Source organism: Paramormyrops kingsleyae, chromosome 1 (assembly GCF_048594095.1).
Source record: "Paramormyrops kingsleyae isolate MSU_618 chromosome 1, PKINGS_0.4, whole genome shotgun sequence".
Classification (NCBI taxonomy): domain Eukaryota; kingdom Metazoa; phylum Chordata; class Actinopteri; order Osteoglossiformes; family Mormyridae; genus Paramormyrops; species Paramormyrops kingsleyae.
Window position 1 is genome coordinate 6,322,398 of NC_132797.1, and position 16,551 is coordinate 6,338,948.

At 46.4% G+C, this 16,551-nt stretch overlaps 1 protein-coding gene across 8 annotated transcripts in view; it reads right to left on the minus strand.

The window, feature by feature from the left end:
* LOC111833280 (protein piccolo-like) overlaps nucleotides 1-16,551 on the minus strand; it is an 88,433-nt gene that overhangs the window by 18,157 nt on the left and 53,725 nt on the right. For 7 of the 8 annotated variants that reach the window (XM_023791411.2, XM_023791407.2, XM_023791406.2 and 4 more), the window contains 8 exons: nucleotides 9,496-9,604; nucleotides 9,142-9,209; nucleotides 8,382-8,596; nucleotides 5,106-5,156; nucleotides 4,495-4,625; nucleotides 2,819-2,845; nucleotides 2,065-2,158; nucleotides 250-321 (listed from right to left, as the gene is read on the minus strand). In XM_023791411.2, the coding sequence (XP_023647179.2) occupies nucleotides 250-321; nucleotides 2,065-2,158; nucleotides 2,819-2,845; nucleotides 4,495-4,625; nucleotides 5,106-5,156; nucleotides 8,382-8,596; nucleotides 9,142-9,209; nucleotides 9,496-9,604 (767 nt within the window). The remainder of the gene's footprint in view (nucleotides 1-249; nucleotides 322-2,064; nucleotides 2,159-2,818; nucleotides 2,846-4,494; nucleotides 4,626-5,105; nucleotides 5,157-8,381; nucleotides 8,597-9,141; nucleotides 9,210-9,495; nucleotides 9,605-16,551) is intronic. The other variant, XM_023791404.2, reaches the window with a different exon arrangement.

Sequence of the window (16,551 nt, forward strand, 5' to 3'; positions counted from 1 at the left end):
CAGGGGGTGTGGCCATCGACAGGGGGTGTGGCCATCACCAGGGATATGGACATTGTCAGGGGGTGTGGCCATCACCAGGGGTGTGGACATTGACAGGGGGTGTGGCCATCGACAGGGGGTGTGGACATTGACAGGGAATGTGGCCAATGGCCACCAGGGGTGTGGACATTGGCAGGGGGCGTGGCCCTTCTGGAGTTAGCATCTAGCATGGTCGGACCTACACGTCAGCATCTCCGGCTGTCAGCTCACCTCTCCAAGGAAGTCGTTGGAGGAGGATTTGTCATAATCCCAGACAGTCACCTCCAGGGTCTTCTTCTTCAGCTGGGGTTAAAGACATATCAAGGGTTATGAGAAAGTGAATGCTGCTAACTAGCACTGCCTTGATACTTCTAGAGGAATCCTAACATGAGTAGGTTTAAAATGTCTCAAAATGAAACCTCTGATGGAACAAGATGAACCAATGTGAAAGGGCAGGCAGAGACGGCACGCCGGAGATGTTGCATTCGACCTCTGTCATCAAGACAATCCTGGATATCCCACATTCCTCTCTTAGTAGATTCTCAGAACAAACCCCCCCCCCCCAGGCCTCAGATTTAATTTCTACATCACAGCTGATTGTACTGATCCTCGTGCAACAGCATGGGAAGAATCAGGCAACATCTTGCAAGACTGCGACTAATTGCGCTGGAGTTTGTACAAATTAAGTGCGACTTCTAGCTCTGAAAGGAAGCAAAATGAGGTAGTACAGTTCTGAGCTGCCCTTCTATCATGCAGAATCTACAGATGAACTCCACAGCCCAAGACCCCTTTGAAGAACATCAGTGTAATTAAAAACTTAGCTACCAGGATGAGTGACAGCCGGGGTGGTACATTAATGACAGATCACAGGGCTCCACCAAGAGCCACAAAAGCTGTTCCAGATCACAGCCCTTCTGTTAATTTCCAAATCTCCCCAAAATAGGGGGCTTCCATTTCCTCCCAGTGACCTTTGACTTGAGACACAGCAAATTTTATGAATGATGAAAGCCTGTCTGTTTCACTGCCCGAGGGGGCGGGCAGGCAGTTGACCTTGGACCCCCAGTGGTTTGCTTCTCCTATCAAACTATGTCCGACACCAGTCCTGGGGGGCCAGAGCCCTGCACATTTTTGGGTTTCACCTCATTTAACACACCTGATTCAACTCCTTGTGCTAATTACCACACAGCTCTTTAGCGGAATCATTATTGGTGGAACAGGGAACGAACTAAGCTACACAGGGCTCCGGCCCCCCAGGACTGCTCTAAAGTCGAAGTGCTCTAATCCAATCCAGAGAGTGGTAAGGAGTGCACACTGTTTACAGCACGTTGCCACAGCAACCACATGATGAACCACCTCAGAGATCATGAGACCCAAGTGCAGCCATGCAGCAGGTGATACCTCAGCACCACGCTAGTCCAAATGCAACAGCATCAGGTTTTTTTTCTGTTGGCTGGAGTGCCAATCATGCTACAAATCCCCAAATTTTCCCTGTAAGCTGGAGGACCTCCTTGCAGGGCTGGGTGTACTGTAGGTTAACCTCATACCCAGGATGAAGCAGTAGCAGGTTAAGGGCCTTGCTCAAGGGCCCAACGGAGTAGGATTACTCCTGGCATTCACAGGATTCAAACCAGCAACCTTTCGATTGCTGGCACAGATCCCTAACCTCAGAGCCACTACTCCAGAGCGAAACGCAATGTAATTCAGACCACATGGTCGATACCACATGAGAAGAATTATTCTCAATACCCCTCCTCTTCCCTACTCGACAAACTTTCGACAAATATCTCCTCTGCAAGTTTTATCATCGCCACCCCATTCCCTCGCTTAGAAAATGGTATAGGAGGCAGTGCAGGCAAGTAGCTACGTAGTAAAAATATGGCTTTGAACCACCGCTTCCCCCCCCCCCCCCCCCCGAAGTTTGTTTGAAACCCCCCCCCCTCCAAGTCAGCTGGACACCTCATGAAATTCATTTCTGGTTATGGGCTTGGGCCAGTACACTTTGACTTCAAGGAAAGGCACTATATGAACATCAAGGTAACTTCATACCTGTTCCAAGTGGATGTTCTTGTAAATAACAGTCTGGTTCCACTCTGGATTCAGGCTCTTCTGAGCATGCTTGGTCCGTCGCTTGTTCTCAGCACTGTGGCGAAACACATTGTTACTGTTGGTGAGGACTCAGAAACTCAGTCCAAGTCCGTCGCAGCTCACAGACACCAAGTGCAAACAAACTGGTGAGTCTTTGACCCAAAATTCACGGGGTGGCAACACACCTAAAGACAGGTGACAGAGGGTAAGAATATCAATGTCGCGATGTGATCGATGATACACAAATTTCTCAGTAATTATTTCTACAGACAGGTTTATGCGTGTGTTAATTGTATATATTAAACAAGAGTGCATTTATGATACTGTGTGAATGATGAATGCAATGCATGTAGAATGAGAGCAAACGTGGAAATTAAATCACATATGAGGTGGCAACAGGGACCAGAGAAAGGGGAGATTCAGAAGTATGTCAGTATACTGGATGGATTTCAGCTGGACAGTCGATGAAGGCGATGGCATTGTCTAATACTACAAGGTCGTTTTTAATTTGTATTTTTGTAGCCAATTCATGTCTCAGTTTGGGTGTTTAAAAGGTTCAATGAGGCACAATTTTTTATTATTATTTTTTTTTTGCATTATTAGACAATCAATCGAAATTTGTGGGGGCTGGGATTGGAGACGTGGCCCAGCTACACGTACGGGAATGAACAACACCAAGTGGGGACAGGTGAAGCAAAGAGAAGTGCCACACTACCTGGCATTCTGAACAACCATGACCTGGCTGTAGGTCCAGGGGTGTGGGGGTTGGGAGGTGGGGTTTGAAACAATTACAGATTCGACAAAACATCAGTCAGAAAGCAAGAAGGCGTGTAAAACACATATAAAGACAAGAAATAGAACTCAGGTGCACAAGCCACAAAGAAATAAAAACAACATTTTCAATAATAAGAATTTATGCATCAATAAACAATCATAATACCGTCCCCTGGAAGTCTGTCATGTTATCAACCAGAATAAAGGCCATGCTGATTTTTTTAAATGTAATAAAACCATTTTAATTTAATCATGGACTAGCCTGAATTCCATATAGCATTTGTCTTTGGTTTTATTCAAATCACGTCAAAACCTTCAAACAACAGAATAATATTAAAATATATTAGCAAATGCATCTATTCATCATCCACCGCCGCTCGTCCTGATATGGTCTGTGCTATATTTCTCTGTTAAAATGCTGGCATTCAGGGCAGGTTTGCAAACATTTAAAAATAAATATTGCATCAGGAAATATTTACAACAGACACCAAGGAACAAACATTTCAGATTATATTCAGACGTCAGGTTATGTAGTCGTGTTTACAGAGTCACCTGCGGTGATATCCTTCATAATGTGTTTGGGGGAAACAAAATTTTATATAAAAGGAAAATAAACAAACAAGCAAGCTTAAGAAAATAATGGGATTTAAACAGACAGGCTGACTAACATGGTTTTACAGTATACATACGAATAAAGGTACTGGACACATAACTTGACCGTATGCACAAACTGGGGACAATACATTACTTTAAACAATAACTAAATATGAAATAGTGTAATATAATCTCTACAAGACCTGGGGCCTGTTTCACAAAGCAGGATTACTTGCTTAGCCAGATAACTTGCCAGATTTAAGGTAGTCTGGGCGAAATGTAAGTTGATGAAAATAAGGTCTATTTAGCCCATACTACCTTAAATCTGGCAAGTTATCTGGCTAAGCAAGAAATCCTGCTTTGTGAAACAGGCCCCTGTTTCCAGTGTCAAAGCTATAAATTGTATTTTGGGCTCCCCTTACATTACATAATATTACATATTGAAGGGCCTTTGTAAAGTGCTGGGCCCCCCCAACAGCATCTCTGCCTGTGTCCACCACAAAATGTCAGGAGTGCAAATGCTAAAGAACTTCAAATGAATCATAAAAATCAATTCAAAGACACGCCGCCTCAGTCTCTTCAGATATGATCTGAGCGCTTCTGAAAACACTCCCAGATGCGAGGTTAACTGCGTAAGATCTTCCCAAAACCGCCCATTGTTTAAAAGAGCACTTACTCAAATACCACAGTCATACTGAGATCAAGATCGAAGCAAATTTCACGCCTGAAATTAGGTCTTTTGAAACAGTCACCAAGTAATTTCCAAATCTAAATCTAACATTTAGCTGCAAATCCAAGGACAGGTTCCACCTGCTGAATCGTATCTATATTTGTATCTTCTTAAGTTCTCCTAGTGGGGAGTTAAATTATAGGCAAGGAAAACGGCATTTCTGCAGCGTTTATGGTACTTTAATTGCACTAAACCGTGTTCATCAAGGCCAATGCTGAAAACCCCAAAGGGGAAAGATGCAACTGCAGTGTAAGTAATGTAGCCGCCTGTGTGACACAGGAGTAACTGCTTACCCTCTTCCTGGCAGCAGATAGACTTTGACGAAGGGGTCGGAGTAGCCGTTATTGTCCCTGGGTGCCAGATTTCTGGCTTGCAGGACGTGGATGATTAAATTACCAAGCTGCTTGTCATAATTTATTTGGAGCTGGAAGACATTGCATTAGGAGATAAAAAGCAAAGCTAGTTATACAGCACATCTTCTTAGAAACGCTATTTTCATAGTTTAAGATGTATAGAAAAAGATTATGGATGTGTCCATGTAAATCTCAACAAAGTAATGCTTTTTGAAATATTTCCACTACAGCGAATTATGCAAGAAATGCATCTGGAATTCATTTAGGTACAAATGTGTACAGGGCACTGTTTCATTGCCACATTACAGGGTTCCCTAATTCTGGTACTGGAGGGCCAGTCTGCAAGACAGTTTGCAGATTTCCCTGCTCAAACGCACCTTAATTAGCTAATTACCATGTTTAGTAGGTGTGTTTGAGCAGGGAAATCTGTAAACTGTGTAGCAAACTGGCCCTCCAGTACCAGATTCGGAGAACCCTGCCATGTTATACAGTACACTACTGCTGTAGAACATTGTATCAAGATCATACGTGAGGAAGCAGGGGATTTGTACCTGTATTTCACCCGTGATGGGATGAGAAGCGATCTTTGCGGCTTCCGTGGGCTGAAAAACATTTAGGGTGTGAAAATGTGGCTGAAGTCTGGGGACTTCAGACTTTATTAATCAAACACCTCATAACCACATAGGGTACTTCAGGGTGGCAAACCAGATTAGAGCGCTGTAAATTCAGATGGGATGTTTTTGCAAATGCTTTAATTTTTTATCATTATTATTATTTTTTTTAATCTTCCGATCTTAGATTTCAGTGTTCAGGATGAAACACTGCAATGTTCTCACAAGGCATTTGCATTAAACAGCAAACCTCGATTTGAACGTCCAAGAAAGACACGGTAATCGATAATAAACAGACTAATGACTAAGTGAGTGTGTGACAGAGCAGTTCGCAACTATAAATTGGAGGGATTTGTATGGTCTTCCTGAGAGGGGTGTGGTCTTCCCGAATGAAGCGTGATCTTCCAGAAAGGGGTGTGGTCTGCACGGGGCTAAAGTCAGTGAAGACACGTTCCTTCACGTTACACATCACTAATAAATTTTGTACCGTGGTTTTACTTCTCTAGCTGCCTCTGCCTGTGTGTCCGGACTCTCACACCAGATTTTGCACCTTGGTGTAGACGCTTCCACAACTCCTGTTCATTTTGGTTTATTATTCCTCCTCGTTTATGTTACCTCCTGTACCTAAATAAAACTCCCTTTCCTTCATCGCATCCGCACGTAATCTTTCTTCTCTGTCTTTCTTCTAGAGGGGGGGGGGGTAAAAATAGGTAAGATTCAGAAAGCGGCAAATGCGCATAATTCATCTGAACTATTTGCAGGAGCTACGGCACATCGATCTTAGCCAAACATGCATTTAATTCCGGGCCCAGACTGGCTAGCGCTCCGGCACACACTAGAGGTTGGCGGTAGATCGCGTCAGAAGAGGCGGCCTGGAGACGGGTGGGGTGTCGGTGGGTGTGCGTGCATTTAACATTAAAAAAAAAAAAACATGCAGCACACACTGCGGCGTATTTCAGGGACTAAGTAATTAAGGGACTCCGCCGTAGGAGTCGAGAGAAAAACGCTATTTTTAAACGCGCTTAATGAAATATGCACCTTGTGCTTCCACTAAGGACACTGTACACCTTTCGCTATGTGGAGACAGACAGACAACAAATACAGAAATTATAACGCCTAAAATAGATGGCGGCTAATCTGACTGGGTAGCCTGAAAACGCTGACAGCATTATCAGCGACATGACAAGACCGCGTGAGGCAGCACGCGGAGGAAACGGTAATGGCGGAGCAGGGATCTGTGAATAATTCACCACAGCATTCCCCCTCTCCCTACCTCTCACTTTCTCTACTTCTCCTAATTTGATACAGTTACCTGTCATACTCTTCCCTGCTTAAGGCATCAGTCTGAATACATGCTGTATCATGGCGCCGTTTGCGTTTCCTGGGCACCGAGTCCTCTCCTATGCGAAGGTAAAGGCCTGTGAGTGACGCCAGCAGTTTGGAATATTATTCAATATTCACATTTATGGTTAGTAAAAACATGTGCGTCAGATCAGATCACGCCATTTGCTGGACAGGTGAAAAACGTGCTGTATTTCTCATGTCAGACACTGTAAATAATGTTTCATTATACAAAAGCAGGAACATAACCCCGCTTTACCGGTCTGCAAAGGGGTGAGGAATATTTCCAGCAAAGCTTACTGGCAGGGCAGTTGCCTTTGTGGCAATGCTCAGTGTTTAATCATTGGTACATTTTCTTCACACGTAGACAATGAGGTCACTGATCCTGTTAGACTGGCTGTATACTTAATGAAAAAATCGACGGTATCAACGTCGTTTTAGCAACACGATGTTGTTTGAGCCGTAATTGCCGCTGTGATGGCTATTCCAGCACACCGCCTGTGCAGGAGCCCCCAGGCGAACTTTTTCGTTTGTTCTGATCCCGCCCGCTATCCATGATTGCATGACATAAATATTGTATGACAGGGTTGGTTAACAGGACTAATAACGCAATTTACCAGCATACTTCGCACACTTTAAATAGCACGAATTAATATGTGTATTCGTGTATGTCTATTAATAGTAATTGTCATAACTCTGTAAAGTTTGCCGTGGAATGCGTTTGTTTCGTTAACATGTAACCGTAAGTGGCTCTCTGTACCGCTGCTAATATTAAGCCAATAGTGGCTGTTAAAGGGCTAATTCCATTTTTAAAGAGCTGTCAACTCCTCACACACTTACCACAATATGTTTATTTGTGCTCTGTATGTGGGTCTGCTGCATCAAAAGCATTCTGCACACTCTAGGGTTGTTTTGTGAACAAACAAGGTGTCAACATCATTTTAAGTATGCAACAGATTATTATCCCGGAATGTTCAATTTCATTTTGTCCAGAAGTCTTTTAAAGTATACAGCAGGCTTTAATATAGCATGGTGTGGAAATGAGATGGCAGGAAACTGTCTGCAGGTGATATGCATTCACTAAATGCATTTTGTCCACAAAAAGACTTTCTTCTGTCAAAGAAATGCAGAGTGCTGATATCAATTCTGTGCAGAAAGTGAAACATTCCTTTTGATTTCTATGCACGAAAGAAAGTGAGGTGTTTTCTTTTGTGGACAGAATGCAATGTTACTAGATTTCATCATTAAATAATGCTTTTTGTGGCACAGAATGTATTAAGTACACGAAAATGAGCGCTTGACACTTGGCGCCCCATAGATATGAGGACTTAAACACTTGTAGGTGATGGGATTCTTTTACAAAGCTCAATCAGGACTGATCTATCAAAGCTATCTGCCAGATCTTCCCCACTGGTCACACACATGGTTTGTTTATAACCAAACTGCATGTTAATGTTAAAGGGGTAGTTCCCCTGAAAACTGAAAAAATATATGTTTTAGATGCGTTTTAGTGCTGTCTGTTCATCTAGGTTGTTCTTTCGGAAGCTGCCTAGTTCTGGAGATATCGGGCATAAAAATATTGGTCTTCTCTCGCATATAATGAATGGCATTCTTTCTGTGGTGATTAGAGGGCCAAAAATACATTTGAAAAATGCGACAGCAGTGTCTCTTACCAGAAATCATGACCCGGTTACTCAAGATAATCCATAGACTTTGTAGTAACCAATTTAATGTATGAACTATACTACTGAACTCCACAAGCCAATAGTATCACTGCACAGAAGATAGTGCTCATGATTGTCGGAGTGAACTGCCTCTTTAAGGTAAAAGGTTTGTATCTTTTCGGCAGGCAGAGCTGAAGGCCAGGATCCTTACTTTGCCGCTGCTGTGGCGCTTTTTGCTGACAGAGGGGGATCCTGGCTGGCCCGGGCTGGGGACGGAGCTGGAGGCGGCCGACGCGGTGCCTGAGTGGGCGTAGAGTCCTTTCTCTGAGGCCGACATGGATGCTGAAGGTGCCTGTTGCTGCGAGACCTTCTGGAGCTCTGCGGCCAGCTGTTTAGGGTCCACTCCCGGGGACCTCTGTCTGTCTCCTACACACACGTAAGCATAAAACCTTTAGGATCTATATCCATGAACATTTGCTGTCTCTCTAAGGACTCCTATATGTCTCCTAAACACACATCAGCTAAAACCCTAAGGATCTGTTTTGGGGTCTACAGCAAGGGACCCCATCTGCCTCCCAAACACATCAGTTGATAAACTAGTGTACTTCTCAGACTATGACACGCTGAATTTTTTAAACTGAAGAATATATCTGCTTTGTTTCACAGCAAACCTTTTCTAAATTTGAAGGCTGAGATCTAACACTTTTTTTTGTTATTGAGATTTAAGTCTTTCTCGCTGAGTCTACTTAGGCGTGTTTGTCACAAGGTAAATAGGTCAGCTTTCATCAGGAGCTGCAAGGTTATAAAAAAGCATGCAGAAGTAACATTCCACAAGCCAGCTTCAGCGTTTAGCGCTCCCTGCATGCACAGGCCTCTGCCAGAGACCGCTGGGGTGCGCCCAGGGGATTGTCGATCAGTCATATCGTCTGTCCTTTGTTACCGAAAATCTGGATCGGCCCCCTCCCACCTACCGGCTTTCATCTGGTCTGGGAGCTCCAGCCGCTGGGGATGCTCTGGATCAGACAGCATGTTCAGGTCCCTGGAAAAGACGTGGGCGGGGCCCCAGGTGATTTTCCGCGCCAGCTGCCTGACGGTCATATGCAGACGGAGCACTGCTCACGCCTGCCTACTTAAATCACACTCCTGCTTTGCAGCGTAAAATGTACTTTCCCCAGGATCGAAACGTTATTTTTTTAGCTCATTATATTTAAGTTTTTATTAATAAATGATGTTACACAACCAAAGGAGAGTAATTGTTTAAATGCCAACCACTGCACTTAACATCGTTCAGCGTTAAATGAAGGAGCGGAGGGACTTGAACTCACAGTCGCACACATATCTCCGCCTCTGCACACTGCTGCCCCACCAGGCCGTGGACTTCCTCGTAGGTCTTCCCGTTCAGAAGGATGCCATTCCACTCCAGCACCTGCATTCCTGGAGACGGGCAGAGAACCACCCCTTCAACCCAGCACCTAAAGCCCACTCCTGCTGATAATTCACTCCATGCCAAGAAGAAGCTTCTAGGCCCGACCACGAGGTCACATGCTTCAGTACCAATCAGTGCAGTGCATGTCACCTGGATTGTAGATGGAAACGTCTGTGCGCCTTATCCCTAATCCCTATAAGAGCTATCCCTTTCCATGCGAAAGCCCTGACCACGACCCGGCGTCCATCATTTTTTCACGTTTCACCGCTCGTTTGACGTCAAATCCACTGTGTCTTCTCCTCCTCTCGTTACTGTTAAACCCATCCCTGCTCTGGGACCCAAATAAAGCTCCGGGCCCTTGCTCCCTTTCCTGCATGACGTGGTTCCGTTCGCCATCCAGCCGGGAGCCATTCTTACAGGGTGCCGCACGGTACCACAGTGTCACCCTTACATCACCAAAAAAGAAGCCCGATTCCCCTGCCCAGTGCCAAGTTCCCTTCCTTTCATTTCCGTGTTTTATTTTCTCCATTTCTTATTTGAAGTCATCCATCTGCCAGCTTCTCATCCTAGCCAGGGATAAGAAGGCGGAGGGGAGGGGTCTACAAAGATTATTTATTGGTTCATGTTGACGAAAACAACTAAAATAAGAAACCTGTGGTGTTTTTTTTTTTTTAGCAAAATGATTTTGCAGAGTGCTAGAGTAGGCTGGAACTTTATATCTGTAGCATGCCTGGCGTAAGAGTAGTGCCACATTAACCACGCTGATCAGCCGTTACCACGGCGAGGCAGGGCGGTTGGCGGGTACGCGCCCACCCACCGGATCCAGGCTGAGGTGCCAGAGCGGCGGGCTCATTACACCCACTCGGCATACCTGAGTGCCCGACAAGCTCTCCAGCCTACATGCCAGGGGAGAGAGGGGGAGGAGAGCCCCCTGGGAGCAGTCTGAGACCCCCCACCCCTCCGTCGCTTCCCTCCGTCGAGAGGCTGCTGTGGGATATCAGAGCACAAAGCAGACGGGGACTGTCTGATCTAAAAGGGTATACGGCTGGGAGCTGTCAGCGGATTGGCTGTTACCGCTGGGACAAACCAAGGGGTTACCGGGAGGGGGGTTTATCCAGTATAATCTAGGGAGCACGTAGCCTTGCCCAGAAATGGAGCCAGACAAAAGCACACAAGTAAAAATGGAAGGGGGTATTGCCACTGACTGCCTGAGGATTGGCTGAGGTTGGACCATGTGACTGCCTATGAGATCCCGGGGGTGGTCAGCAGGGGGCACACCATTATTCGGGCCATCCACTCTGCTGCACCACAGATCTGACCATACAGCCAGCTGGAAATGGCCTGTCCCTTTACACAGAGTGCAATCTCCCTTCCCTTCAATGTTTTTTTAAGCACTTCTCGGTAAAAAAATCTCCACTCACCTTTACACCACAAATTCTTTGCACTGCAGCTCGTGTCAGGTAAAGGTGGCTAGAAAAATTATAGTATAATATAATTCACTTGCGCAGGAATTTATCATTTTTTCCTATTTTGGTTCTGACAGGCGAGTGATTTCTTTCCCTAAGGGGGGCTTGAATCCCCGGTATAAATAAATAGTAACCGCAGTCTCTGTCATCAAAAGTTCAGCTTGCTGATCTCCAGGCCTTGAGCTATGAGATTGTGGGGCAGTGTGGCCTTCGGGGCATTCATCCATTTACAGGATTATCCGCTTCACCTCTCAGGAGACACAAGGAGGCCCCCGGACTCCTTATTCATTTGTGTGACTCATTCAAACAAGCATCACTCCCTCCCCCCTCAGTCAATAACAGTCAATAATCACTGCACTCGTTGAAGGCATGCTGGGAAAAAAAAGACAGGAAGTGTGAAGGAAACTCTCATGGCAAACAGGAGGCACCTGCTACGGCCTGAGCACTTACACAGCTGAAAGTGCGCCTCCGGTTGGTCGCTTCTGCGTGACGCAGATTGTGAGCTGCAGTAAACAGCATCAGGAGATTAACACATGGCAGTCACGTGGGATCAGCTCCTTCCCTGATTAGCACACGCTGACAAATCCAGAGCCTCATTTTGGACCCAAGGCAACACATTTTATATGATTTCACTTCATTTTTCCTCACTGCCCTTTTCTTGTTGTTTGGGATGCACGATACCTTTTAAAATGAGCCGATTGCTAAATTATTCAAGCTTCTGCTGTGTTTATCGCCCACATTAATGAACACATTCAAGCTGACATTCTGCCTTTTCACCAGAAATCTGCTCAGTCATTTCAGCCGTGTGAATAAGGACTGAGAGCAGAATTAAAGAGACTGTTTTTTTTTTTAGTGATGGTTAATTAAAATACTAGAAATTACCTTTAACTGGGACATTAGCTTCTAAAAGCCGGAATGTTTTTGTGCTCCTATGTATTTCAACTGAAATTAGGCTTGAAAAAATGCCCGGAAAATGCAGAAGCATGGTGTGTCTGACGCGCTCGGAGAGTGGGAGTTGCCGCGCGTGCGTCAGTGCCTGTTTCCTGTGATCTTTATCTCACGCTCCTTTGCTTTAATCACTCACGAGAAGCCACTGGGGCCCTTTAGATAGAGATGCAGCCTTTTGATGGGTTCGAAGTTCAACACGGCACAGAGCGGCAGAGGTAATCAGGAACAGGGCGATGAGGGAAAGCCGGGGGAGGAGAGACTCAAAAGGAATTTCAGGCTGCGTCGAACAAAGATGGCCGCCACATCTCAACAGCGAGAGACCTAAGCTACATCCTTACACTCAAAATCATCCTTTACAAAATGCCGACGCGTATTATAGTGGAAATGCATTTCATTTGAATATCTTCAGCCAAATTCTTTATAACAAGCAAAGCAATGTATTATCGTGTATATCGTTCCTATCTTCTCTTCAGCAAATGGGAAACAAAACCTCTTTACTAAACAGAGAATACTCTAAGTGATCCCAGCACTGAGAATATCAGACTAGAAGACAGTACTTAGCTTAAATGAGGAAAGAATGCATATATTAATCTGTCACACTCTGAAAGACATGCCAGTGTGCATCAGCCTTGGTATTAATGCACTGGGAGCTTCTGAAGGGTTTTCCTGTCAAGAGTAACATAAGGTTTGATGGGTACAACTCCAGGTCCAATTTAGGAAAATTAGGAAGGTTTTCACGGTATTTTCATGGCAAGGAGACATGAAATGAATTACATATCCCTCACTCTTTGGTGGTTATGGACTAATTGGGGTGCTGTCATTTATATACAGTGTTCTCAAGTAGGCAGACAACTGAGTTGTAATTTTAAATAAATTTCCTGGAACATGATAGATATAGAGTATATGAGGTTAACACCAGAAGGACTGTCACCTAGCTGAGGGCAGAGGGCCTATCAGGCCTGTTACCTGGCAGAGGGCCTATCAGGACTGTCGCCCAGCTGAGGGCAGAGGGCCTACCAGGACAGTCGCCTGGCTGAGGGCAGAGGGTCTATAGGGTCTGCCACCCGGCAGAGGGCCTATCGGGACTGTCACCTAGCTGAGGGCAGAGGGCCTATCAGGCCTGTCACCTGGCAGAGGGCCTATCAGGACAGTTGCCTGGCTGAGGGCAGAGGGCCTATAGGGTCTGTCACCCAGCAGAGGGCCTATCAGGACTGTCGCCTGGCTGAGGGCAGAGGGTCTATCAGGTCTGTCACCCGGGAGAGGGCCTATCAGGTCTGTCACCCGACAGAGGGCCTATCAGGACTGTTGCCCGGCAGAAGCCGTATCAGGACTGTCGCCCGGCTGAGGGCCTATCAGGAGTGTCACCCGGCAGAGGGCCTATCAGGACTGTCGTCTAGCTGAGGGCAGAGGGCCTATCAGGCCTGTCACCTGGCAGAGGGCCTACCAGGACAGTCGCCTGGCTGAGGGCAGAGGGCCTATAGGGTCTGCCACCCGGCAGAGGGCCTATCGGGACTGTCTCCTGGCTGAGGGCAGAGGGCCTATCAGGACTGTCGCCCAGCTGACGGCAGAGGGCCTATCAGGACAGTTGCCTGGCTGTGGGCAGAGGGCCTATAAGGTCTGTCACCCAGCAGAGGGCCTATCAGGACTGTCACCCAGCAGAGGGCCTATCAGGACTGTCGCCTGGCTGAGGGCAGAGGGCCTATCAGGACAGTTGCCTGGCTGAGGGCAGAGGGCCTATAGGGTCTGTCACCCAGCAGAGGGCCTATCAGGACTGTCGCCCAGCTGACGGCAGAGGGCCTATCAGGACTGTCGCCTGGCTGAGGGCAGAGGGTCTATCAGGTCTGTCACCCGGGAGAGGGCCTATTAGGTCTGTCACCCGACAGAGGGCCTATCAGGACTGTTGCCCGGCAGAAGCCGTATCAGGACTGTCGCCCGGCTGAGGGCCTATCAGGAGTGTCACCCGGCAGAGGGCCTATCAGGACTGTCGTCTAGCTGAGGGCAGAGGGCCTATCAGGACTTTCACCCGGCTGAGGGCAGAGGGCCTATCAGGACTTTCACCCGGCTGAGGGCAGAGGGCCTATCAGGACTTTCACCCGCTGAGGGCAGAGGGCCTATCAGGACTGCCCAATACTGCAGAATTTCTCTGCATTTCACATCAGTGATGGCTGTAATGGACATGTAAAAAAGCGTTTCTCAGGTCAAGGCAGAAGAGGATCCTGCTGAACGGCTCTGCGGAAGGCTACGCCCTCTGGTGTAAGATCTGTAACGAGGCCTCGTTAGTGGCAGCGAATCAGATGAGGCCGACTCCTCCAACCTCATTATTTAAGCCTCAGCAGCCCTGCAGGATCTGTACATCGACAGAGACGCTCCTTCCTGCCAGGAGCCTTGGGGGCTGGATGGCCGCCATGACGGCCATTTTGTTTTCCAGAAAGTGGCTGGGTTTGTGGTTTCCCGCCGTTACGCTGGCTTGGGCTCGCCGGGAAAATTCTCCAGTAAAAATAAAGACGTTCTGGAGGTGTGAATAGCACCAAACCTTATAGGAAAAAAGTTTTAAAAGACATTTCCTTAAATTATGTGAATTTTAAGCCATAATAAAACTAAATTTTTTTTTTTACAATATTTAGAATTTTCTTTAATTTTGCGAAAGAAAAGGATTAGGTATTTATGCGAATATTTCAAAAGATCAACAATGTTTAACGGCTAAGTACTTTGCGCACAGAATCATGTTTTTTCACGTGAAATGCACCGCATTTGCAGCATGAATTATAATAACAGCAGCAGTCTGAACTTGTAGGTCAACAAACCGCACAGAGATGCTGGGTGTGAAATGGTAAAAATCCTTCAGTGCTCTGGCTGACCCACTAATGCACTGCAGATGGAAGCATGAAATATTAAGCTAGCCTCTCGGCCCTGTGCTTTATTCTGCATTGTTTGTTTTTTATTATCATTAGGTAGCTGGGTAACTCATAACGTTGTTACCTCTGACTTCCAGGACTGGGGGTTCGAATCCCACCTTTGCAGTGTGTTGGTTTGTGTAGAGTTTGCATGTTCTCCCTGTACCCCACAACGGTTTTTGCCATAGTCTGAAGACACACAGTTAGGCTAAAGGGGGTGGCATCCTGTGCAGCGTGTACCCATGCCTTGTGCCCCCTGTTGGCTGGGACAGGCTCTGCACTATGTAACCTAACCTGGAGCGTTTAATCAGAACTTGCATCTTCCTGTCCATCCAAGAAGGCATCTGCAAATTGGATGTAGGCCTGCTATGGCCGAGCGACACAGGCCTTCATGGTGGACAGATGACCCGCATCGATTCAATGTCCTGCACCTCAGCAGGAATGCGCTCCATTCTGACGCAATTGTGATGTCAGGGTGGCAGGTGTGCAGGTGCTGTTATGCACGTGCTCTACTCGTGACTTTTTAAAAACTGACGTGCCGTTCCTGTCCTTCCCATTTATTTTACAACTGAACAGCCACCGTTCCCAGAATAATTCAAACGTTCTGGCCGGTAGAAGCAATGCAATTTTGAAAAAAATAGCACACCTGTTTTTTTGTGCGTTTGTTGAGGAGGTGGGGGGGCCTGGGGCCTGGGGCCCGGGGCCCATCCCAGGTGACAGAAGGTTCAAATTACACAATAGCAGACTCCACATACTCAGAGCGGAGGCATGAATCCAGCCCTCAATCAAGCCCTCAGCTGTGAAGCAGTAGGACATCTCACTGAGCCACCATATAAGCCCATATATCTACATAAATGGAAAAATTAGATTTTTGAAACATGCAACCATGGCAGCCCCATCCTGGGTTGCTCTCTGCCTTGCACCCATAGCCTCCGGAATAGGCTCCGGACCCCCCGCGACCCTGAATAGGACAAGCGGTTTTAGAAACCGGATGGATGGATGGAAACCATGGCAACGCTGTGTCCATTTCTGATGTATTTCTATTACACTGTAAATAATAAAAAATAATAGCACACGTGGTCTCATCTTCACTGTGTGCTGTGAAAAATGTCACTTGCAGATACAAAGGGCACGACAGTTTATACCGAGTGTGAGTCAATAAAAATCTGGGGGCAAAAGAAAAGTCGTAAATACGAGTCTTGGAAGTGCAATTCTGAGGCACGCATTGTGTATATATATATATATATATATATATATATATATATATATATATATATATATATAGTTGTGTGTTTTCCTCAAATAAGCGAAGTGCTTTGACTCTAACAGCGGCTGAGATAAAAAGGCTGAAGGGAAATGCATTACCCATGGGGAGCCATGCCTTTAATTCAGACTGCGGGGGAATCAGCAGAAACAAACGGGGGCTGCTCTGACTGTGGAGGGGGAATCAGCAGAAACAAACGGGGTCTGCTCTGACTGCGGAGGGGGAATCAGCAGAAACAAACGGGGTCTGCTCTGACTGCGGAGGGGGAATCAGCAGAAACAAACGGGGTCTGCTCTGACTGCGGAGGGGGAATCAGCAGAAACAAACGGGGTCTGCTCTGACTGCGGAGGGGGAATCAGCAGAAACAAACGGGGTCTGCTCTG